Source organism: Pleurodeles waltl, chromosome 7 (genome assembly GCF_031143425.1).
Source record: "Pleurodeles waltl isolate 20211129_DDA chromosome 7, aPleWal1.hap1.20221129, whole genome shotgun sequence".
In the NCBI taxonomy this organism is placed as follows: domain Eukaryota; kingdom Metazoa; phylum Chordata; class Amphibia; order Caudata; family Salamandridae; genus Pleurodeles; species Pleurodeles waltl.
Genome location: NC_090446.1, coordinates 85,476,418 through 85,502,541, shown reverse-complemented (window position 1 = coordinate 85,502,541; position 26,124 = coordinate 85,476,418). Strand labels below are relative to the sequence as shown.

Genomic DNA, 26,124 nt, shown 5'->3' with positions numbered 1-26,124 from the left:
AAAGGAGAGGAAGAGAGAAGAAAGACACTGGATAGGGAGGCACCAGAGAGGAAGAAAAGGGTGAGCCGAAGACAAGGCGAGAGTGGGAAATGAACGAATACGAAGACACCCGGAGAGTCTCAGCAGGGACGCAGAGAAGAGGGGGAGCGAAGAAAGAAGGAAAAAGACAAAGACACAGGAAAACAATTGTAGAAGCGAGTAAAAGCACAAACAGAAAGGAACTGAGAAGGGAGGGAGAGAAGGTAAAGAGGGAAAGAACGAGGGACTAAAACCAGGATCGAATAAGTGAAATAAGGGAGTGTAAATAAAGGGAGGAGAAAAGGGGAAGATCGAAGAGAAAAGAAGAGAGGGGGTATAGGAAAGAGAGAGGGGGAATACGTAGGTAATGAAAGGCAGCGAAAGAGAGGGGAGAGAGAGGTGGGAAATCAGTGAAGTAAGTGGTGGAGAGATTGTCAGAAAATAAAGGGAGAGGAAGGGAGAAAGAGAGAAGGAAATAAAGACAGGCCATGGTGGAGAGGCGGGGTGAGGCAGCAAGGAGAGAGCAGCAGCCAAGAGATGGGCTGGACCTCCTTCCAGAAGCCTGAGATGGCAATTTCTGGTGGACAGGAGAAGTTCCTCTGACGCACTCCTTGTTCCTGCGCGTGAGAGATGGCGCCAGAGGAAGGAGTGCCGCGGAAACTGGGCACGGGGCGAGGCCCAGGCCGCCTGACGACGAGCACAGGGTACTCAAGGGAGCGCCGGGAGTGTGAGAGGCATGGAGAGCGGGAGAGGGCCAGGAGAGGGGAGGAAGACCGCATGAGAGAGAAGGGCCAGTAAGAAGAGGGGAGGAAACGACGCAGGAGAGAGGAGAGCCAGGTGAGGAGAGAAGACAAAGAGGACACAAGAGAGAGAAGAAGCAGAGCCAGGTGAGAAGAGAGAGGAAGATGAAGCTACTAAGAGAGTATGAGCCAGATGAGAAGAGGAGAGGAAGACAGCACTGGAAAGAGAGAAGCGCCTCGGGAGAAGGGGAGAGGAAGAAAACACAAGAGAGAGAGAAGATGAAGCAGACAAGAAGAGGGGAGGAAGACGAGACGAGAGAGAAGAGGCAAGTGAGAAGAGGGGAGGAAGATGACACGGCTGAGAGAATAAGAGCTAGATGAGAAGGGGAGAGGAAGGCAACACTACAAAGAGTGAACAGCCTTGTGAGAAAAGGAGAGGAAGACAACACGAGAGAGAAGACGGAGAAGGCAAGAAGGACGGGGGGAGACGAGACAAGAGAGAGAAGAAGAGCCAGGTGAGGAGAGGGAGGAAGATGACACAACTGAGAGAATAAGAGCCAGATGAGAATAGGAGAGGAAGACAGCACTAGAAAGAGAGAACACCCAGGAGAAGAGGAGAGGAAGACAACGCACGAGAGAGCGATAAGACGAAGCAGGCAAGAAGAGGAGAAGACGGCACAGTCCAGAGAGGATGTGACAGAGAGAAGATTGAAAAATACCAGAAAGAAGAGTGAGTGGGAACGTGGGGAAGAGAAAAGAAGGAAGAAAGAGGGTACATCGAGATGGAATAAATTGAAGAGAGAGAAGGAAGCAAGGAAGAGACAGAAAAGGTGGCAGTGAGTGTAGGAAAGAAGTGAGAAGAGAGAAATGTAGGGCCTTGGCAATGAGATCTAATGAGCAGAAAGAAAATTGGGACGGAATGTGGGAAAGGGAAAAGAAGGAAAAAAGAGGAAAGACAAGAGACTGAATAATTGAAGAGAGAGGGAGTATGAGAGAGGAAAAAGGGACGAGTGTGTGTGAAGGGTGCAGCAAGGAAAGAATATGGGATGCCACAGAAAGAAGAGCAGAGAGAAAGTAGGAAGACAAAGAACTAAAGTAGGTAGGAATAAACAGAAAAAGAGAAAGAAGGGAATCTTGACAAGGGAGGTTGAAAGAAATAAATAAAGCAAAAAGGTAGAATAAATGGAGTGACAAGCGACCACCAGTAAGAGAAAAGAAGGAAGATTGGAAACTTATTAAAGAGAAAAATATCAAGAGGGAAAAGAGAGAAAAATTAGGAATAAAGAAGAGAGGCAAACATTGAATAACAAGAAAAAAGAAAAAACATGGAAGAAGGAAGACAGCACATAGACAAAGAGATTGAATAAATAGAATGGAAAGAGAGTTACGGTAGAAATGAAGAGATCTGGCAAAGTTATTAAATAATGAGAAAGATGAGAGATGGGGAAGAGAGATAGAAAGTTAGGGAGGTATAAAAGGAGGATTAAACAGTGAGAAGGGAACAAAGTGGGGGTGAAATGAGGTACCAGCAAAGGTGATACAAAAACAGGGAGTACTGGAAGAGAGTTAATGGCTGGAGACATGCACTGAAAACCAACTCTTCCCCACTAGACGACCTGCTACCAAACATTTCCTAGGGGTCCAACGAGGTCCACCACCACAGACATCAAGCCCCGGTGAAGCCTCAAGTGCCAGCTTCTCTGGTAGTGTAGCCTTCCTTCAAAACATGAATCCCAGACAAGGTGCAACATTTCAGGAGCATCCATAGGTAATGAGCTCTCCGTAAACAGACACCTCACTCACTGACTCAGAGGCGCACATGGAGTGGTGTCCAATCCATTGAAGACAGTCCTGGTGGGAAGTTGTTCAGATGTTTCCTGCGTGACGTCCATTTTAGCATGCAAGCAGTTGGACTAACTGAGTAGTCGTCTTCAGAACAGGATACTGTCAGAGCTGATGGCCGTATTGATTTTGCTCGACATTTCATCCATGTTAGGGTGACTTGGGAAGACGCTATTTGCACACAGGTTGAATAAATCCCTCACTTCAGCTGGTTCATTCATCAGGCGTCATGCTCACCTCACCATCTTAACTTGAAAGACAGGCTGGTTTAAGCCCCTTTCCACCACCGTTGAGTGCTAGTCTGCAGCCTCTGCGGCGGCCATCTTGTCCTCACCACGTTAAGGCTCCTGCAAACGTCCCATGCTGTTATCAGTGATTTGGGAGTTGGTACGGTGTGGTGGGCTGCTGTGTAGTCTGTCAGTGGCAAATATGGCACAAAACGTGAGGGAGGGTTCACGTTACCCCAATCATAGTTTCACCAGGGGGATCCTAGAAGAGAGAACACATTGGAGGTTGAAAAGGACCTAAAGTAGAGTGAGGAAGGAAGGGGATGGAAGGAGGAAGGAAATAGGCAAAGGAAGAGGGTAGGCGAGGGGGCTGTGGCGAAGAAAAAGACGACACATTCTAAAATGCATCCTTCGCTCAAATATATTAGTCCCATAAATCAGAAAACTAAATTAAGTTTAAATCCAGTCAAGTTGGAGAAAGTCCTGGAAACCCTTCCGCGGAATACGGAGAGAACCATGGATATGAGCTCACCAATTCATCAGTTAATGTGCTTGTTTCTTGTGCACAAAAGGCACAAAGGCATAGAGCCAGTCCAACTAAAAAACTAGAGATGCAATAGTCAACATTTGCACAAATGCTGGTGATGCAGCAGTGGTACACTGATACCACTTCTTTAAGCGACGGTGTGGGCTTGGTGGTGCGGATGATTCAGTAGCATTACCCCTGTGAGTTTAACTCATTATATGGTCCAGTGACCACAAGATTTTCCATTGGTTAGCAGGATGCAGAGGGGTGGGGTTTAGAGACTACAAAGTAGCGAGCAGCTCGGAGTGATCCATCCTATTTACCAGTTAGGGTGTCACACTAGTTTTGCAGTGAGCAAGTTGTTTTTTTCTTCCTCCTGACCTAAGATAAGGCAGTGTTTGGGCTGAATAATATTAGTTTTGTTTGACGGATTGGCCTTTTTGCTTGAAGCAGGTGCACATAAGTTTTGATTTGTGTGGTGGAAGTTTGTCACTGATGAGCAGGTGTGGCAGATTTTCATGTGGGGCAGTTTTTTGAGAGAATTATTGGACTTGAAGGAAGGTTGGTGTATGTTGATGCTCAATATGATCGGTGCAGCGGGAAATAAAAGTTAAGAGTAGAATAGCGAAGTTTGAGTGCACGTTGCTATGTTCTTTACTGATGGATGCATTGGTGAATGGAAGTTTGGAATAATTATAATTGTTCAGGGGATTTTTTAAAGGATTTGTTTGGGGGGAGAGATAGGTTAATGGTCAGGTTTTGTTCAATGATTAGCGAGTCTGGGCTTTTGTAGGCTATATGGCAAGTGCCAAGGAAATCTTCAACCGCTTTAAAATGAGAAATGAAAAGATACTTGAAAGGTATACTTTGTCCCCTACTCAAAAATATAAGAAGACAACACCTGCTCCCACTATCATTATTGATGAAGATTACAACACATAACCTACATTGAGGTAGTAGGCTGGGTCAAACAGCATGAGCCTGAGCTGGAAAATTGTGGTAGTAAACTAGAATTTCAGAACAGTGTGTGATATCATGAAATAAAAATTAGGTGTTCATTATGAGTGACTTTCTAATTCCAATGGGGCTACTAACAACCATCGGAATTATGAGATCTGCATCAATACGGGCAATCTCTACTGTTATACAAAAGCAGCCGAAATCTCCTTGTGAAAGTCTGGAGGGAAATGCTGAACTACCTGGGGAACCAGGGCTGGAATTACAGATTCCTCAGTTAAAGACTTGTTTCTTCGCGGACCCTCAGGGTCCAACTCATAATGAATCTGATAATCCTACCCCGGAGTTACTGGTATGGGCAGATGTGGGGTTGTGGCGAATTTTTGGCCCTTTGTGGGACATTCTCTGGCCATTTCTGGGATCATTTTCCAAGTCACAGCTAGTGATGGCCTTAGTAGAAATGATGCCAAAAGTAGTCATAACTGTAACCCGGCACCCCAACACTAAACTCTTAACTTGGAGCTTAACTCTAAGACAAAGCCCTAACCCTCAGTTTAATTTGAGCCCAAATCCTTATTTCTAAACATAACACGGAACCCTTGACCTGAGTATGAAATCTTATGCCGAAATCCCCTTCTCATAGTTAACATTTGTATGAAGGTGGGAGCAATGCAAATTCTCAGAATGTTAAGAGACACATTGCACAGAAGCATGATGAATACTATTAAAATGTAATCATTTGATATTTGACAAAATTTTAATAAAACAATTTGAATTTGGTTGCCTCGTTTTCGTCAAGATATGAGGGGTGCTTTTTTTGCATCTGAAAAAAACAAGCATTGGCAAAGCTGAGGCGTTAGGCTTGCACTGTATGAAGAGTTCTGCAGAGAGTTACTTGGGAGTGCAGCCTTCGGTGGGAAGGGTGATGAAGCTGAAATGAAGGTTTTACATTTATTAACGCATAAACGTAGTGTGAAATAATCATGTATGACTTTAACCGAACTAATAAAGATTGTACGGGGACAAAATGTGCCCTCAGAGTAGTTTGCCAACATTTATAAGCGTGCTTTATATAACGTGATGTATTAGAATTGCACTAATCCGACATAATCGTAAACGTGTGCTATGATTTGCTTATTTGAAATATTTTAGCTTAGCATTACTTTAGTGCAGGCTTCGGCCTAGTTGCCTGGTCTCACGGTCTAGATGCTTGTATTTTTCCAATGTGCTATTAAACGTGTATTCCTGCTTGAAGCTGTACTTTTCCACTGAGATCGTTCACATGCTTATCTTAAGGTTTCGTGCCAGCCTGGCATATTTTTCTCTTTACTCCAAGGTCAATCTGCAGGTGCGGACAATGGAAGCTCTGAAAATGAGTTAATTGGTATAAAATGTTGCAACTTGCGTACCCGTCTCCAAGGATAATGTATGCTTAAGTAAAAGCTTGAGAACTGTTGTTTTTGATTGGACAATTTGAAGCTAACCTATGAACCCTCCAATGGAAGACCCTACTGGATTTTAACTGTTGTCTATTTAAACCAGGTGCACGAGAAGAAAGTAGCTATTACCAGCCCGATACCCGCCATTTTGCAGGACATTGCAGCTGTTATGGCCCACCTTGCTGCGACGCCATTTTGAGAGACTTTGATTCTTTCTCTAATCGAGAGAAAGAGACTTAAATGATTCTTACCCTAGAGACTTTAACTTTGATTTGTCCCTTTGCATGAAGTAGTAGTTTATCTTGCCGCCGTGAGGCAACTGCCCCGTCCACCCCTGCCCCTTTGCCCCGTCCCATGCTGATCGAGAAACGGTACCTGTGAGACGAAGACTTCCTTGAATGCTGATTGAAATTGGTAAATATGAAAGGAAATTGTAAAATTGCATTGTGTTTCTTTTAGGTAACCAACTGCTGATTTTGATAAGAGCCCTAGTTAGGAGTTTTCTAAATTGATGTTGCTAAATTGTTTTTGCATGAAGTCCCACATGCCGATGCTAATTTGAGGTTAGATGAGGATTCCTTTTGTCGCACGATGCAATTTGAGACCTTGTTATGCTGACTAAATGTATGCAATTAGCTCATTACAGATTATAGTTTTAGTGATTTGCATTGCTGTTATCGAATGCCTTGTTATTCAAATGCTGCATAGATTGCACCTGTTTCGCCGTTATGGACAGCTATTAATGTTCATTTATGTTTATCATTTGGTGTTGAGACACATCTATATTGTGCTAGCTTTGTTAATATAGGGAAATAAAATTCACTAACTTTGAATAAACTGGTGTGGTTATTCCCGACTGAAAGGTCAGGGTTCGCCAAAATGTATTCTGGATTAATTGTTAAGTGTTACGTTGATCAGGGCATTGCTTACGTTCGTTATTGATTATTGATTTGATTAAATTGACGGATTAAGGGTGGAGAGGGTCCCACTTAGCCAAAAGATTCATCGGCCAAAAGAGCGTTCAAAGTATAGGTAAATTACTAGTACGGAACGCTCTATCAGTAGATGGTAGCAGAGGACGGTTTCGCCTTTTGGGACCCTGTACTGTTAAAGTACATGGTGTTGAATTATTGATTACGCCCTTTGAGACCCCACTCGAGAAGTTGAATTAGATTTTTCTTGGATAAAACAGATTGAGAGAATGATGATGGGCTAAGTCCACCGCGACTTTCCCGGGATCTCGGAGCTTGCGAATGAAGAGAATGGAGGTGTGAGATCGGCGTTGGCGGTACTAGTGATGGTATGAGTGAAGTTAGGGTTTTGCGCTTGCACAGCTTATTGCCGCAGATTGTGTGAAAAAGGTTGCGAGGATTTTAGAGAATAGCGGATGTGCGACTCCGAGTGTAGAAGTAGGGAAGTCGTCGAACTTCATAGAAATAGCGGAGATGCGACTCCGAGTGTGAGAGTAGGGAAGTCGTCGAACTTCATGTGCATGTGGCGCTTCGTGCATAAAAAGGTCCACGTGGTTGTTGTTGTTGAGACGGGCCCTGCGAGGTCAAGAGACTCCGGAGTATGTTGAAAAGTGTATGAGACACTTGTTTATGTTGTGGTCTGGTCGGATTAATAGGTTGACCGGGCGTGGTCAACGAGTCGGTACGTGTGTTAACGGAGTGAAAGAAACTTCGACTTCGGGCTTTGACAAAATTCTAAGTGCACTAGAATAGATCACTGACAAGTTGAGAGCAGAGTCTGCGGGTCAGATTTGCTTGCGAACATGGGGACCGAGAAAGATGGAATAACTGCCGAGGCTAGTGAAAAATCCCTAAGGTCCTGAAGCGATTGTGTTACCCCTCCTGTAGTAAACCAACAGATCTGTTTTATATTTTTTTTTTGGTAGCTCGCAATACATGCCAGAAGTTGGTACGAGAGGAGATGAGTGAAGGAGGACAAGCCGCGAGGCTTTGTCAGCCGCAGTGTGTGTGAGTGTGACGTCACTAGGAGTCGCGCTGGGATAGGTTGGTTGTAGAGAAGGGTCGCGCACGGATTGGACGCAGTCCGTGGGGCTCGATTGGAAGGGGAAAGGCAAGCGAAGAGTATTCCGGGAATTAAAGTCACCTATTGATTACATATTTTGTGAAACAAAAGACGAGAAAATGAAATTTTTTAAAGCATTGAGGAGTGCGATGAAGGGGGAGTCTTACATTAAAGCGAGCGTAGGAGAGGAAACGCCGCCCGAAGGCACACCAGCTTACATTGTAATGGAAGAGAAGGGGGTAGCTCCGTGTCTTTGGCTAAAGCAATGGCACAAGCTGACAGAGAAACATGGGAGCGTAGCGTTCCCGATCCATGGGACATTCAATATAAGGATCCTAGAGAATTTGAGATTTGCGATGTACGACATGAAGGTACCTCCAAGGCCAGCGCAGTTTGAGGCTCTAGCGATTTGGGAACTGATGGCTAGACAGCAGCAGCAAAATAAGTTCGAGACTAGGATAAGGAAGGTAGAAAAGACACTAGCGGACGCTAGGTGGGATAATGCACAGAAGGTGTGGAGGTCAGATGTATTGCAGGGGATAAAATTGTTTCCGGCAATTACTAAGGAAGAAGAGGAGACAGGGAAGAAAGCTACCTGTAAGACAAACAGGAGGTGTTCCAAGGATAGAGAGGACGAGGAAAAGTTGAGAAGGGAAGAGGAGTTAGAGGATGAGGAGTTAATCATGCAATTGTTGAACGACCGTCCACCACCTTATGCAGAGAGTGGACAAGGTCGAAGTACCAGTTCTGCCCCTCCGGCACCGGTACAGAACAGTGAAACTCAGAGTTCAGGAGCATCATCGGGATCTAAGGACCCGAGTTTACTGTTCACCCCGCAGATACCGCAGGTTAGGAGAATATATCCAGATGTGCCCATGTTGAAACCGGCAGAAAACTATCAGCCACAGGCCCCAAGGTACTACAGCAGTGACAATAGTACGGGAATGATTCTAGATCCAGCCGCAATGGGAGGACAGAATGGTCACAACCCAACAATGGCACAAGCTGAATCAACCCAGTTTTTGATGCCTCAAAAGCAGATGCAGGGGGGAAACGCACATGCTCAGATGACGGGGAGTCAGATGGGCATGCCGGCAATGATGACCCATAGTGTGGGAATGAACATGTCTCAGAACATGGGAAATGGACAGAACCCAGACGCGATATCACTACCCATTACTGTAGGTCCACCGGTACCTTTGTATAGTCAGCCTAACTTAGGAATGAGCGGTCAGGGATCAATGCTGCAGAGTGGGACAGAAAGGAGGTGCATAGAAAACACTCCAGGGATAACTCCGATAGCGGCTCAGCCAACCGGATCTGGGTCCTTGATGGAGTGTAGTCCCATATGTGCTCAGTCGGCAGTGGTGAGGTCAAGCCCCCCACTGATAATACCTCTAACATCGAACACTGAAAAGTTGCTGCAACCATCAATGGCAGTCGATGTGAATGCTACACTGATGGGGTTGAATGCGCAACAGCTGACACAGTGGTTCAACAGTCTGAATTCCACACAAAGCTCAGCCAGTGGGAAGGGAGAAGATTATCTAAATAGGGTCAGGTTGAACATGGAAGCACAAGAATTGGTGGAAGGGACTATGGGTGTGAATAGGTTAGAGTCCTACTCGGAAGAAGAGCTGAGATATCTATGTCCTAGGATTACGAGAGAAGTGAACAAGGTACATAAAAGCTTGCAGGAAATAGCTGACAAAAACGGGGTTGACATAGACAAGACAAAACACTTGAGCAGAAGCTACAGGTTGGATTTCGGGACCACAGATTTTGAACACATGAGGTCAGCAGGCATGAAGGCGCACCTTAGAGAATTGTTGCAGAGTGCACAAGTATGGAGGTGCTTAGATAAATGGGAAAGCAGATGGGTAAAGAGAAAGGAAAAGAGGAAAGACAGTGTCCCAGAGCTAAACGAGAAGAGACCACAGAGTAGCGATGCAGTAACCATGTTACCAATGAGGGAGACAGCAGGGGGAAAACTAATACATGTACCATGGCATAGAAGCGACATTCAGGGCCTCATTATGACCCTGGCGGGCGGCGGAGGCCGCCCGCCAGGATGCCGCCCTCCATAATACCGCTCCGCGGTCAGAAGACCGCGGAGGGTATTATGAGTTTTTCCCTGGGCTGGCGGGCGGTCTCCAAAAGACCGCCCGCCAGCCCAGGGAAAAACTCCCTTCCCACGAGGATGCCGGCTCGTAATCGAGCCGGCGGAGTGGGAAGGTGCGACGGGTGCTACTGCACCCGTCGCGTATTTCACTGTCTGCTACGCAGACAGTGAAATACTAGCGGGGCCCTCTTACGGGGGCCCCTGCAGTGCCCATGCCATTGGCATGGGCACTGCAGGGGCCCCTAGGGGCCCCACGACAATCCTTACCGCCATCCTGTTCCTGGCGGGCGAGCCGCCAGGAACAAGATGGCGGTAAGGATTGTCAGAATCCCCTCGGCGGCGCAGCGAGCTGCGCCGCCTTGGAGGATTCTTAGGGGCAGTGGAAAACCGGCGGGAGACCGCCGGTTTTCCCTTTCTGACCGCGGCCAAAGCGCCGCGGTCAGAATGCCCAAGGGAGCACCGCCGGCCTGTCGGCGGTGCTCCCGCCCCCGTTGGCCCTGGCGGTTCTCTACCGCCAGGGTCATAATGAGGCCCTCAGTCTTTTACGGATTATTTTCCCAAACTGAGAGAGAAACCGATTGAATGGTATCAACAGACTGACAGGTTTGTGAAGCTTGCAAAATGTCTCTGGGAAGACCTGAACACTCTCTTTGAGATTGTGGTTCCGGCAGACTTGTGGGAGGATTGCAAAAGAGCTGTAGGTTGGCCGACAAGTGAACCGGAGAGAGACAGGGATACGGGTGCACCATCACCTATGGTGATGAGCCTGTACTATAAAGTGATTGAGCATTTGAAGACGAAGGTTGCCGCGAAAAATGTGGATTGGCAGAAGATCGATCGAACTGCCCAAGAGGCTAAAGAGTCGATTCATAGTTACTATGAGAGGTTGTTGAAGGCGTTCAAGAACTACAGTGGCACGGAAACAATAGAGGCGAAGGACATGCTTCATTTTGTGTTTAGATTTGTGGAAGGGCTGAGACCAGAGATAAGTCAGATGATAAAGTCGCATTTGATTTGTTGGCAGTCGAAACCTATTGATGAAGTGTTGAATTATGCGAAATACTGTAGCGACGAAATCGAAGTGAAACAGAAAAGGTTGAAAGAGAAAGTGATGATGATGCAGCTTAAGGCAGCCCAGACAGGTTTGCAAGGTCTGCAAGGGTTGCAAGGGTTCCAACAACAGGTACCGCAACCGCAGCCACAGTTGCAGGAAAATATGGCGTTTCAGCCACAGGCGAGAGGCAGAGGCAGAGGAGGTTTTGTGAATAATGGTCCGGATTTGAACACTGTTGTGAATGGTGTGCAGGCAATGAAGAAGGTGATGCCGTGTCACGTGTGCGGAATTGTCGGTCATTGGAAACGCGAGTGCCCGATGGTGGTGCAGGAAGGTGCAGGTGTTGGTCAGCAAAACAATGATGTCAATGCATTTCAGACAATGAGGGGACCGAAAATGAGAGGTCCAAACCCAAATTTTCAGACCATAAATCAGCTACAGGGATTACAGCCCATGCAGCCGCAGCAGATGCAGATGCCTCGTATGCAGATGACGCAAATGCAGCCAATGCAACAGCAGTTTCCCATGGTACCTAATCAGCAAATGCAAATACCTTTGGCACCAATGAGTCAGCAGCAAGTGATGGTTCCTCCACAGGTTTCGGGTCAGGTAATGAATACAAATGGCACCGTACAACAGTTCCCATTACACAGTGAGAGTGGAATAAACAATGTATGGGAGAGTGAAAGTTCAGGGGAGGAAGGAGATTGTGTGCTTGCAGCATCCTTGGAATTTGATCAAAAGGGTCCGTACGTGGAGGGAAGAGTAATGGGTCATCGTGTCTCATTCTTGGTTGACACTGGAGCCACACGTTCAACTGTTAAGAGCATTGAAGTACCAAATTTGCCACTCTCAGGAAGGACAGTTCAGGTGGTGGGAGTAGCAAACAGGCACCTGACAAACCCAATTACAGATCCGGTACCAGTCAGCATTGGTAACTATCAAGGGTTACACCAATTTGTGGTATGTGACTCAAGCCCGATAGCACTGTTAGGGAGAGACCTATTGTGTAAATTGGGATGTTCGATTATGTGTTCGAACGAGGGAATAAAAATACAGATGAGCAGTGATGGGGAAGAAGAGGACAGTGCAGAGGGGGATGAGATGGAAACTGTCGATGAAGATTATCCTCTGATTTGTCTGTTCCCGATGATAACTGAAGAAGATATTCCAGCTGAATTACGGGAAACAGTCGGAAAGGAAGTGTGGGATATGACAGGGAAAGAGGTGGGATTGATGAAAGGAGTGGAACCAGTGAAAGTGACTGTAAAGCCCAATGCAACCTTTCCCCAGACCCCACAATACCACATGGCACAAGACACCCTTATGAAAGTTGCCCAACTCATTGACGAATTTGTAAAACAGGGAGTGCTGAAAGAAGTGTTAAGCAGTCCATGTAATTCACCAATCATGGGACTAATAAAGCCGAGTGGAAAGGTCCGACTCGTGCAGGACTTGAGGAAAATAAATGACATCATAGTCAAATGCTGCCCTGTAGTACTGAATCCAGCTGTGATAATGTTCCAGGTCCCTTGCGATGCCGAGTGGTTCTCAGTCATTGACTTGTCACAAGCATTCTTTTCGGTGCCTCTTCATGAGGACAGCCAATTTCTCTTTTGTTTCAAATTCTTAGACAGAGTGTACAGTTGGTGTCAAATTCCTCAGGGGTTTTCTGAGTCACCTTCGATATTCAATCAGATTCTAAAGAAAGACTTGGAAGCATTAGAATTGCCATTCGAGTCAACCCTAGTACAGTACATCAATGACTTATTGATTGCATCAAAGACAGAAAGTGGCTGCACAGCCGATACCATTGCTCTGTTGAACCATTTGGGAAGGAATGGACACAAGGTGTCTCCTTCCAAATTGCAGTTCTGTCAGAAGAAAGTGAAATACTTGGGTCACCAGATAGAGAAAGGGTCAAGGAGAATAATGAAGGAAAGAATAACGAGTGTACTTCAAATGAGTCCACCAAAGACAAGGAGGGAGGTGAGGAAGTTTTTGGGAATGGTGGGCTACTGTCGTCAGTGGATCCCCAACTTCTCAACTCTAGCAAAGCCTTTACTGAAGCTGACCCAGAAGGATGCCTTGGATCAAATTGAGCTGAAAGGAGATGAGATGGATGCTTTTGTTGAGTTGAAAGAATGCATGTGCAGGGCTCCAGCTTTAGGTATGCCTGATTACACAAAGCCTTTCACATTGTTTTGTCATGAACGTGATGCATGTTCTTTGTCTGTCTTGACCCAAGCCCATGGTGGCGTAAACAGACCAGTAGCATATTTTTCAGCTACTTTGGATCCGGTCGCAGCAGCACTTCCAGGGTGTTTGCGCGCCGTAGCAGCAGTTGGTATCAGCCTCACTCAGAGTGAAGGAATAGTGATGGGACACCCAGTAACAGTCATGGTCCCTCACTCAGTTGAGATACTTTTGACCCGCTCCCGAACGCAACACATGACTGGAGCAAGACTCACAAGGTATGAAACGATAATTCTGGGCTCACCGAATGTGCAGCTGAAAAGGTGCACTACGCTGAATCCAGCAACCTTGCTTCCCGGTGAAAATGCTGAAATTGAGGACGCTGAAGACATCGAGCATGACTGCCTTCAGGTGACTGAATTTTGCACCAAACCTCGACCTGATATTAAGGATACTAAGCTTGATGAAAATGACCAAATTGTTTTTGTTGATGGTTCATGTCTAAGAGATGGGATGGGGATTCTAAAAGCAGGATATGCTGTATGTACTGTAACAGGTGTCTTGGAAGCGGCCTGGCTTCAAGGAGTCTATTCTGCACAAGTAGCAGAACTTGTAGCCCTTACAAGAGCATGTCAACTGTCTGCATTGATGAAAGTCACCATTTACACCGATAGTCAGTACGGGTTTGGGATTGTGCATGATTTTGGACAACTATGGTCACAGAGAGGTTTCCTGACTTCCTCAGGATCCCCAGTGAAAAACGGGGAAAGAATAAGGGAATTGTTACACGCCATTCAAATGCCAGCCGAAGTTGCAGTGGTAAAGTGTAGTGCTCATACAAAAGGACAGGACTATGTTTCTCTGGGAAATGCATATGCGGATCAAGTCGCAAGATTTTGTGCCTTGAATTGTATATTACTAAGAGATGAATGGAATTCGATAAGTGAACCAGAACTCGAACCAGCTGAAGCATTTGCCTTGAAGGTCGTAGATACAATAGACGAACTAAAAACATTACAGAATAACGTCAGGGAGGACGAAAGAGATTTCTGGATTAAATCACAATGTATAAAAAGACCAGATGAGTTATGGGTTTCAAATGAGGGAAAATTTGTTTTGCCAGATAGTCTCTTATCACAGCTTGCGCGGTTCTATCATGGACAGGCTCACCTAGGGAGAGATGCCATGATAAGATTGTTCAAAACTGATTGGTTTAACCCCAGATTTCGTCAAGCTGCAGAAGCAGTTTGCCATCGATGTGTCACTTGCCAGCAGATGAACCCAGGAAAGGGAACAGTTGTGAACGCGAGCCACATTGGCAGAGCCAGTGGCCCATTTAGTAGAATGCAGATGGACTTCATTGAGATGCCTGTGCAGGGAGGTTTGAAGTATGTGTTGGTGATTGTGTGCATTTTTAGTCACTGGATTGAAGCATACCCCACACGTAGAAATGACAGCCTTACAGTCGCAAAACTATTGTTGAGGGAGTTAATACCACGTTTCGGATTCCCGATCTCTTTAGAATCAGATAGGGGAAGTCACTTCAATAACGAGGTGATAAAGTTACTTTGCGCAGCGCTGAACATTGAGCAAAAACTGCATTGTAGCTATCGCCCTGAAGCCTCAGGACTGGTGGAGCAAATGAATGGTACACTGAAATCAAGAATGGCGAAAATATGTGCATCGACAAATTTGAAATGGCCTGACGCATTGCCCTTGGTGTTAATGTCAATGAGAAACACCCCTGATAGAAAGACTGGATTGTCTCCGCACGAAATTCTCATGGGCAGGGCTATGAGACTTCCTGCAGTTCCCGCAAACGCGCTTTTGAATATTACAGATGATATGGTGTTAGACTACTGCAAAGGTCTGGCTGACGTGGTTCGCTCTTTCTCTCACCAGGTGGAAGCAACCACCTTGCCACCGATCCAAGGTCCAGGACACACACTGAAAGCGGGTGACTGGGTCGTGGTAAAGAAGCACGTGAGAAAGTCGTGTCTGGAACCCCGTTGGAAAGGCCCTTTCCAAGTGATCCTGACGACAACTACCGCTGTGAAGTGTGCGGGAGTTCCCAACTGGATTCACGCCAGTCACACAAAGAAAGTGTTGTGTCCCACAGATGAGGAAGTTGAAGCGCTGAAACTGCCAGTGCCTGATAAAACAGTGCTGAGCGCTGAGACAGAGCAAATCCAAACCGAAAGCGAACAGGCAGGAACAGAAGAGAGAGAAATATTCTCTGAGGACGAAGCGACCAACTCACTTGGGGAAGACCAAGGAGAAAGTTCAGACAGCGACGAAGCAGCTGAAGGTGACAATGAACCTGAAGCAGCTGAGGGTAGCAAAGAGCCTGAAGCAGCTGAAGGTCACAAAGAGCCTGAAGCAGCTGAAAGTGATAAAGAATGTGAAGAAAGTAACGGTGACGAAGGGCTCGAAAGAGGTGAAAAGGCACGAGAGCCTGATCAGAGGAGGGCTTTCCCAGAAGCAGACGATAGAGAAAAAGAAAAGGAGAATGTGATTGATTCCCCAGAAGGAGGGGACAAGGCAGAACAGAACGAAACAGTTCAAGCTTCCACAGAAAAGGTCGCAGGTCCATCAAATGGACACGGTGCAAAGAGGAGACTAAGTATATCACCAATAAAACAGAGGACTAAAGAAAGTTTGAACGACGGAGAAAGGCCAAAAGTGAAAGAGAAAAGAAAGGAAGTGACTGTCGTGGTACCATCCTCAAGTGAAGGATAAGACTTGGCCAAAGAGGAAAGTACCAGTGAGGCAGAATCGAAAAGAGAGGCAAAATTGAAAAGGAAAAGGATACCAAACAGGAGATATTCCGGTCCAGAATGGGCATATGTAGTCAATGACGATTGGACTGACGAATTTGTATCTCTTAGCCTCGAGAACGAAGAAGAAGAGATACCAATAGAAAAGAAAAGTTTTATGGACTCTGTTGATTGAAAGGGTGATAAATGACATTGCTTGCTACAATCCAACGTGATACAAACAACCAGTTGTGACATTGCTAAACAGGATGAGACACTTGCTGAACTGATAAAGACTGAGTTATTGCCGAATTGAGACAAACGCTGCTAACCGATAAGTGACTGGCCTCTTGAAGAAAACTGTGTGAAACATTGTGCTCGCTCAGCTTTGTAACTGAATTGCTAAATAGTTTCTTTCACAGGTGCTTCCAGCTCTCTGATTCTATACAGATCATGACTGGGTACGCTACACAAAACAGTAGAAAGAAATATTGTAAATATGTGTGTATAGGCTTGGTAATTGCATGTGTACTAATAACAATGGCAATAGTGCTTGGAATGCATGGTAAGGGTGAGAATGAGAAAATTGATGCTTCTACTTTTGCTCCTGTTACTGTCACTGAACTAACTGCACTGAAAAGATTAGAATTAGATGAGAGACACTTGCATGATAAAAAGGAACTCTCGTATAATGTTTTCTATCGCTTATTAACAGAATATGTTGAGACTATGGATGCGAAAGATTGTTATGTGTGTACACAGATACCGACATCAGTAAAGGAAGGGGTGACTTATCACCACATGCCTCTTACATACGGGATTACATGTAGTATAGTAATGTCTAGATTTTATGGTCAAACTAACATACAGTATTTTTACTCGAATTATGATGTTACCTTTGCATATGTTCCTATAATAGCGCAGCTAAGCCAGATTGCTAAAGATTGGGATGCTAAAATAATGAGGGAATTTTTCGAGCCAATGCAACCTTTTGAAATGGCTCACGCTCATAGGGAAAACCTTACCTGCTCGCTCTCTGCAGTAGAAATAAGCTTTTTAGATCGCACAGATGATAGAAGGGCACAAATGAATGCAAAATTAGAAAAAGAACTACATAAGAGGACTTCAGTAGATAATTATGATTTTGCCGCAATAAAGACACAAGGGAGAATTGCTTTAGATGCTTGGCATGTAGGAAAATTTTGTATATATCGAGGTGAATCTTATTATGATAACATTTTCGTAGGAGCGAGTGAGTGTAAACATACGTTTATCTTTAAGGCCAAATGGACATTCATGATGAACGGACTTGACCCTGTCATTCCAGGTGTATATTACATTTGTGGGTATAATGCCTATTATCGTCTTCCAAAGGGATGGTGGGGGAGATGTTATTTGGGTATAGTGTTCCCAAAGGTTTATCAACTGGATGACCTATCGATGATTCCAAAGACACCTGGATCCCATCGTATCCAGAAAAGAGAGACCGCAGCTGCTGTGGTAGGAGATATATTTGGAGCCATGATTCCTTCGTTGGGAGTTGTGCTGAATTCCATCAAAATAAGAAAGTTGTCTACTATAGTGGATAACATGTTGACAAAGTTTTCAGGTGCTATAATCCTGATAGATGCTGAACTTGCAGCGGAAAGAGCTATGACTCTTCAAAATAGGCTTGCCTTAGACATTCTTTTAGCAAAGGATGGCGGCGTTTGCAAAATGCTTGGTGCACGACACTGTTGTACGTATATTCCAGATAATAGTGTGAAGATTAAAACAATTCTTGCTAATCTAACAAAGGAGAGTGCAGATTTAAAGGAACTGAAAGAACCAGGAGTGTGGGAGAAGGTTGGAAAGGGACTTGCTTCAGTGGGAAATTGGATTGGGGGAATTTGGAATGGAATATTACTGAAAATAATACAGGGAATATTAATAGTACTAATTTGCATATTTGGAATTTGGGGAATAAAAAGGGGAATAACAATGATTATGGAAAGAATTAGAAGAAGGAAGGAAGAGAAAATGATGAAAAGAATGGCAGAAGAATACAAAGCGAAAACAAGGGGAATTAAAAGGAAAAGAGAACTGACAGAATTTTAATGGAATAAAATTTGTGGGCATGATTTGGTGTGATGACAAGTAGTCATCAGAGGAGGGACTGATGAAGCTGAAATGAAGGTTTTACATTTATTAACGCATAAACGTAGTGTGAAATAATCATGTATGACTTTAAACGAACTAATAAAGATTGTACGGGGACAAAATGTGCCCTCAGAGTAGTTTGCCAACATTTATAAGCGTGCTTTATATAACGTGATGTATTAGAATTGCACTAATCCGACATAATCGTAAACGTGTGCTATGATTTGCTTATTTGAAATATTTTAGCTTAGCATTACTTTAGTGCAGGCTTCGGCCTAGTTGCCTGGTCTCACGGTCTAGATGCTCGTATTTTTCCAATGTGCTATTAAACGTGTATTCCTGCTTGAAGCTGTACTTTTCCACTGAGATCGTTCACATGCTTATCTTAAGGTTTCGTGCCAGCCTGGCATATTTTTCTCTTTACTCCAAGGTCAATCTGCAGGTGCGGACAATGGAAGCTCTGAAAATGAGTTAATTGGTATAAAATGTTGCAACTTGCGTACCCGTCTCCAAGGATAATGTATGCTTAAGTAAAAGCTTGAGAACTGTTGTTTTTGATTGGACAATTTGAAGCTAACCTATGAACCCTCCAATGGAAGACCCTACTGGATTTTAACTGTTGTCTATTTAAACCAGGTGCACGAGAAGAAAGTAGCTATTACCAGCCCGATACCCGCCATTTTGCAGGACATTGCAGCTGTTATGGCCCACCTTGCTGCGACGCCATTTTGAGAGACTTTGATTCTTTCTCTAATCGAGAGAAAGAGACTTAAATGATTCTTACCCTAGAGACTTTAACTTTGATTTGTCCCTTTGCATGAAGTAGTAGTTTATCTTGCCGCCGTGAGGCAACTGCCCCGTCCACCCCTGCCCCTTTGCCCCGTCCCATGCTGATCGAGAAACGGTACCTGTGAGACGAAGACTTCCTTGAATGCTGATTGAAATTGGTAAATATGAAAGGAAATTGTAAAATTGCATTGTGTTTCTTTTAGGTAACCAACTGCTGATTTTGATAAGAGCCCTAGTTAGGAGTTTTCTAAATTAATGTTGCTAAATTGTTTTTGATGGAAGTCCCACATGCCGATGCTAATTTGAGGTTAGATGAGGATTCCTTTTGTCGCACGATGCAATTTGAGACCTTGTTATGCTGACTAAATGTATGCAATTAGCTCATTACAGATTATAGTTTTAGTGATTTGCATTGCTGTTATCGAATGCCTTGTTATTCAAATGCTGCATAGATTGCACCTGTTTCGCCGTTATGGACAGCTATTAATGTTCATTTATGTTTATCATTTGGTGTTGAGACACATCTATATTGTGCTAGCTTTGTTAATATAGGGAAATAAAATTCACTAACTTTGAATAAACTGGTGTGGTTATTCCCGACTGAAAGGTCAGGGTTCGCCGAAATGTATTCTGGATTAATTGTTAAGTGTTACGTTGATCAGGGCATTGCTTACGTTCATTATTGATTATTGATTTGATTAAATTGACGGATTAAGGGTGGAGAGGGTCCCACTTAGCCAAAAGATTCATCGGCCAAAAGAGCGTTCAAAGTATAGGTAAATTACTAGTACGGAACGCTCTATCAAGGGCTGGGCAAATGTTGGTATTGGGGCTGTGACTCTCTTGTGTCCCTGCCAAAACTGAAAAAGCTGCTTCAGCTACTGATACATCAGGGCTGGTAGTGTTTGGAATAAGGAATTAGTTTGCCACATCACTGAAGACATAAGGTAAAGTCATTGGCACAGTGTAACCATCCGCGAAATGCTGTGCCCTTGCAATCATCACATGAGCTGTCATAACTGACAGCTAAAGCAGTCTGTAGCCAGATGCTAAAAACTTATTAGAAATCCCAGTCTGAAGGGTAAATCACAGAGGCACCGTAACTAAATCGTAGAAAGACCTCAAACAAATGGTCAGTAGGCTGGCCTTACCGGTTGAGTTGGAACACAGGGTTCCTCGAGGCATTCTCCACCTTGGCCTTGCCCTCCTGGATGGCCAGGGCCTCCAGCTCTGGTGTAAATTTGAGGGACTCACTGTAGCTGAAGACGGAAAGGGCACCAGGGGACAGGTCGGTGAGTGGCTGCTGGCTGTCCTCCGGCTGCAGTGGGTTCTGCTGGGCACTGTGGTTCCGGCGCTTCTGGTTCCGATCCCAACTGGGGGCACAAAAAAGTAAGTTAGAAACACCATAATAGGACTGACACACAGCTGCACTAGTGCAAAAACTGTAAATCTGTAAACTTTGCACTTGTATAGCACACTACTCACCCGTTAGGGTCTCAAGGCGCTGTACTCATACTGCTATGGAACCCCTCCTGGCTTTTCCCTGTGAGGTGCCCACTCCTGGGCACCCCCAGGGTGAAGCCAGGCATCCAAGCGCTGGTGGGGCCGTTGTGGAGATTAAGCAAGCTATTGCCCAGAGTGGGACCCATTAATTAGATTAGGCACCGAGGTGAGAATTATCTGGTCCAAGGGAAATTGAGCCCAAGACCTGTCGAAGCGGGACTTGAACCCTGGTCTTGAGCCAGATCTCTGCCTCAGGGTCTGCCGCTCTAACCATTGTGCCACACTTCTCCTGTCCCGGAACTCATGATGGCGCGTGTGACCAAGCACAAAGCCTGTATTCTCATAGTCCAAAGGAGAATGGCTAGTTCAAGGAGCTCTATGTTGGTTATTGAGGACCAGCGCCATGCACAAATTCCAGGATATCCTACAAAGAACAATCTGATGAAGATGAGTCTAAATCCCAGTAAGTGACTAGTCATTGCTTGGCCCACAATCTTGGTGCAATGCTGATCTCCAGAGGCCAATGTGGTACATTTATTGAACAAAGATCATTGGTGAGACGCACTAATGTGGCACATTTCACTTAACAAAATCAGACTTAGGCCACGTGCTACACATAAGAAGAACATGAATTCCTACTGCTTGGGCACATCAAACTCACCAGAACTTGAGGATGATCCCAGTGGCAACAAGGACGATGATGACGGAGATAGAGATGGTGACATAAAGCTGGGGATCAATGCCTGCAGAGAGACAGAGAAGAGAATGAGGAGTCTGAAAATGCACACAACAGCACCAACACACAGGCACATTGGACACACCAGCAGACTGATACACCAACATACCAGAACACAGGCACACTGGAACACCAACACACCAGCAGGCTGATATACCAACCCACAAGCACAAAGGCACACCATAACTCAAACACACCAGTAGAACAACACAACAGCACACCAGCACTCTGGCACACCAGCAGACTGATACAACAACACACAGGCACATGGAACACAAAAGCAGAACACACCAGCACTACGACACACTACCAGACTGATATACCAACATACCAGCACACCCGGCACACCAGAACACCCACACACTAGGAGAACACCACATCGGCACACCAGCAGACTTATACACCAACATACCAATACATAGGCACACAAACACACCAGCACACAGGCACACCAGAACACCAACACACCAGAACACCACCCGGCACACCAACACACCAGCACACAGGTACACCGGAACACCAACACACCAGCATAACACCACACCGGCACACCAGCAGACTGATACACTATCATACCAGCACACCAGAACACCAGCAGACCAGCAGAACACCACACTGGCACACCAGTGGCTGATACACCAACACACCAGCACACCAGCACACCAACACACCACAGAACACCTCACTGGAACACCAACACACCAGCACACAGGCACACCGGAACACAAACACACCAGCAGAACAACACAACAGCACTCTGGCATACCAGCAGACTGATACACCAACACACTTGCACACCAAAAACACCAGCACTCCGACACACCAGCAGACTGATACACCAACAGACCAGCACACAGGCGCACTGGGACACCAACACACCAGTGTAACACCACAAGGGCACACCAGCAGATTGATACACCATCATACCAAAACACAAGCACACAGGCACACAGGAACACAAACACACCAGCACAACAGAACACCAGCACAAAGGCACACCAGCAGACTGATACACCAACACACCAGCACACAGGCACACTGAACACATAAGCACAACACACCAGCGCTCAAACGCACTAGCAGACTGATATATCAACATGCAAGCACAACAGGCACACCGGAACACACACACACACCAGCAGAACACCACACCGGCACACCAGCAGACTAGTACACCAACATACCAACACACAGGCACACCAATACAGCAGCACAACAAAAGCACTCCTGCACACTAGCAGACTGATACACCAACATACCAACACACAGGCCCACCGAACACACCATCACAATAACACACCAGCAGACTGCTACACCAACACACCAGGACACAGGCATTCCAGAACACCAACACACCATAGAACACCACACCGGCACACCAGCCGACTGATACATCAACATACCAGCACACAGGCACACCGGAACACAAACACACCAGCTGAACAACACAACAGCACACCAGCACTCTGGCACACCAGCAGACTGATACACCAACAGACCAGCACACAGGCGCACTGGGACACCAACACACCAGTGTAACACCACAAGGGCACACCAGCAGATTGATACACCATCATACCAAAACACAAGCACACAGGCACACCGGAACACAAACAGAACACCAGCACGCTGGCACACCAGCAGACTGATACACCAACACACTAGCACACAGGCACACCGGAACACAAACACACCAGCACAACAGAACACCAGCACACAGGCAAACTGAACACATAAGCACAGCACACCAGCGCTCAAACGCACTAGCAGACTGATATATCAACATGCAAGCACAACAGGCACACCGGAACACACACACACACCAGCAGAACACCACACCGGCACACCAGCAGACTAGTACACCAACATACCAACACACAGGCACACCAATACAGCAGCACAACAACACAAAAGCACTCCTGCACACTAGCAGACTGATACACCAACATACCAACACACAGGCACACTGAACACACCAGCACAATAACACACCAGCAGACTGCTACACCAACACACCAGGACACAGGCATTCCAGAACACCAACACACCATAGAACACCACACCGGCACACCAGCCGACTGATACATCAACATACCAGCACACAGGCACACCGGAACACAAACACACCAGCTGAACAACACAACAGCACACTAGCACTCTGGCACACCAGCAGACTGATACACCAACATACCAGCACACAGGCACACCAGCACAGCAACACACCAAAAAACCAGCAGACTGATACACCAACACACAGGCACACCGGAGCACCAACACACCAGAACAAATACACAGCAGCACTTGGCACACCAGCCCAACAACACACAGACACACCATCAGACTGATACATCAACCCACCAAGCACACAGGCAAACTGGCACCCTAGCATACCAACACAGCAGCACACAGGCACACCAACACACAGGCGCAACAACAAACCAGCATACTGGCACACCAGCAAACGGATACATGCACATACCAACCCACCAGTACACATGCATCCTAAAACCACCAGTACATTAGCATACCAACAATTCGTTATTCTGCACACTAAGCAAGGTCGGATTTAACGTTGGTGGCACATAGGGTTGCCCACCAATGACGTTCCTCTCCAACGATTCCCTGTCCAACAGGCTCCAGTTGTGCCTGTCTTCTCTCCATAGTCCATCTGTCTTGTATTTAATTTATTTTATAGCGCCACACAGCCTAATTTATTCACACACATTCATTATACAGGGACAATGATTCATGCAACTATGTAAATCAATGTATAGAAAATGTTACATTAAACAATGAAAGCTACAAGAGGTAGGATTCACTTCATCCATACTGATAAGCATTATATATTAATAGTGCTTTGTCTGTAGAAACACACACCTCAGAATTTAAAACACAGAGGTTGGATTTGTTTACATTAACAGTAATTTAATACAACCCGGAGAAATTCTTACAGCAACCCAAAAATAATGAAAGATTGAGGAAAATAACAATGTTAAGAAACCTGTTCCTTGCAGTTTGCATACAGCTGTTTGATGCCGGTTCATTGCTCACGGTACTCTATTAGAAGTATTGTAACTTATGAACTACAAGTAACAAAAGGATCTGCGTGGCAAAAGCAGTAACTTACTCAGCTAAAAAAGTAAAAATACAAAACGGTGATCTGCATGTTGTAGTTATTTTTTAAGGGTGGGGGGTCGGAGTAGTTATGTTTTTAGGGCGAGTGGTGGGAAGTCGGGGTAGTAATTTGTTTTTAGGGCAGGTGGGGGGTCGGTGTAGTTTTTTTTAGGGCAGGTTGGAGGGTTGGGATGGTTTTATTTTAGCGAGGGTGGGGGCAGGGTAGTTATGTTTTTAGGACTGGTAGGGGCAGGGTAGTAGTGTTTTAAGGGCAGATGGGGTGGACAGAGTATTTGTGTTTTTAGGGCGGGTGGAGGGTGGGGTAGTAGTGTTTTTAGGGCGGATGGGGTGGTTGGGGTTCATGTGTTTTTAGGGCGGGTGGGGGCAGGTAGTTATGTTTTTAGGGCAGGTGTAGTGGGTCGGGGTACTTGTGTTTTTAGGGTCGGTGGTCAGGGTAGTTATGTTTTTAGGGCAGGTGGTGGGTGTCGGGTAGTTATATTTTTAGAGCGGGGTAGTTATGTTTTTAGGGCAGGTGGGAGGGTTGGGGTACTTGTGTTTTTAGGGTGGAGGGTCGGGCAGTTATGTTTTTATGGCGGGTGGGGGGTCAGGGTAGTTATGTTTTTATGGCGGGTGGGGGGATCGGGGTGGTTATGTTTTTATGATGGGTCGCGGTAGTTATGTTTTTCGGGTGGGGGGTCGGCGTTGTTATATTTTTATGGCTGGTGGGGGGGTCGGGCAGTAGTGTTTTTAGGGCGGTTGGGGGGCGGGGTAGTAGTGTTTTTAGGGCATGTGGTGGGTGGGGTAGATATGTTTTTAGTGCAGGTAGGGGTGTTGTGGTAGTTATGTTTTAGGGAAGGTTGGGGGGCAGGGTAGATATGTATTTCGGGTGGGTGGGAGTGTCGGGGTAGATATGTTTTTAGGGGGGGTGGGTGGGTCGGGTAGTTATGTTTTTAGGGCGGTTGGGCGGGTGGCTTGCTAGAACCACACACGCCGTTCCCACACATGCCTTTACTAGGCATGCTTTTAATATGTATAATCGTAAAGGCATGCGTGGAAACAACGTGGTAGTTGTTCCGACCAAATTGTTCGGCATGCGTGGTTCGCTCATGCGTTGTTCCATCGTACATCCTGTTTTTATATTATATACTTTGATACTATATACACACTTGCATACTATGGTGTATGCATGAATAAAACTAGCTATGTGTGCTTCATAAAAATTCCCAAACGCATTATCCTGAAGATTCGCCATGATGATCCCTGTGTGGAATGCAGTACGTTCCAAGTTTTTTCTGCACATCTCCTGCTCGGTGCTCACTAGCACAAATTATTCCAGCCTAGGTGATTGGCCAAAATGCTAGCCAATCAGATAGGCCTAAAGATGGAACACTGTCAGTGGGAGATGGAGTATTCCAAATACAGGTTTTGTATTGTATTGTAATAATATTTATATAGGGCTTACTACCACTGACCAGGCGTCAACATTTTTTGGCGAGTAGCACGGTACTCCAGAACCCAAAAGGAATTAGTGGTGGATTAGTATAGGGAAATTTGAGTACAGTTTTAGTATTATTATGAGTTAATTTGAGCCACGGATATTCAAGTTTGTTTGTTGGATTGACTGGAGTAATGGATATGTGGAGGATGGAAGAATCCAGAAGTGTTAATTGGGAGTTTATAGTAATAGGATTGAGGCTTGGGATGAGTAAAGGGGGGATGGAGGAGGGAAGAGTCCGTGGAAAGGGTTAGGGAGATCATAGTAGCATGAGGGGTTTTGGATGAGTTAAAGGTGAGTTAAATGAGGGAGAATTTAGTAGGGTTGTTTGGGAGTTTATGGTAGTAAACTGAGGTTTGGGGGAATTAGATGTGGAAGAGGAGGGAAGAGCTTAGGCAGGCTTATTTAGGAGATAAAAGTAGTAAAATGGATTTGGG

The 26,124-nt window shown here is 45.5% G+C and overlaps 1 protein-coding gene across 1 annotated transcript in view; it reads right to left on the bottom strand.

The window, feature by feature from the left end:
• Window positions 1-2,218: 2,218 nt before the first annotated feature.
• The window catches only part of PIANP (PILR alpha associated neural protein), a 153,951-nt gene continuing 130,045 nt past the window's right edge, over window positions 2,219-26,124 (bottom strand). Inside the window, exons 4-6 of the mRNA XM_069243080.1 lie at window positions 21,004-21,085; window positions 19,991-20,212; window positions 2,219-3,089 (exon numbers count right to left, since the gene is read on the bottom strand). Of these exons, the coding sequence (XP_069099181.1) occupies window positions 3,068-3,089; window positions 19,991-20,212; window positions 21,004-21,085 (326 nt within the window). The 3' untranslated portion in view covers window positions 2,219-3,067. The remainder of the gene's footprint in view (window positions 3,090-19,990; window positions 20,213-21,003; window positions 21,086-26,124) is intronic.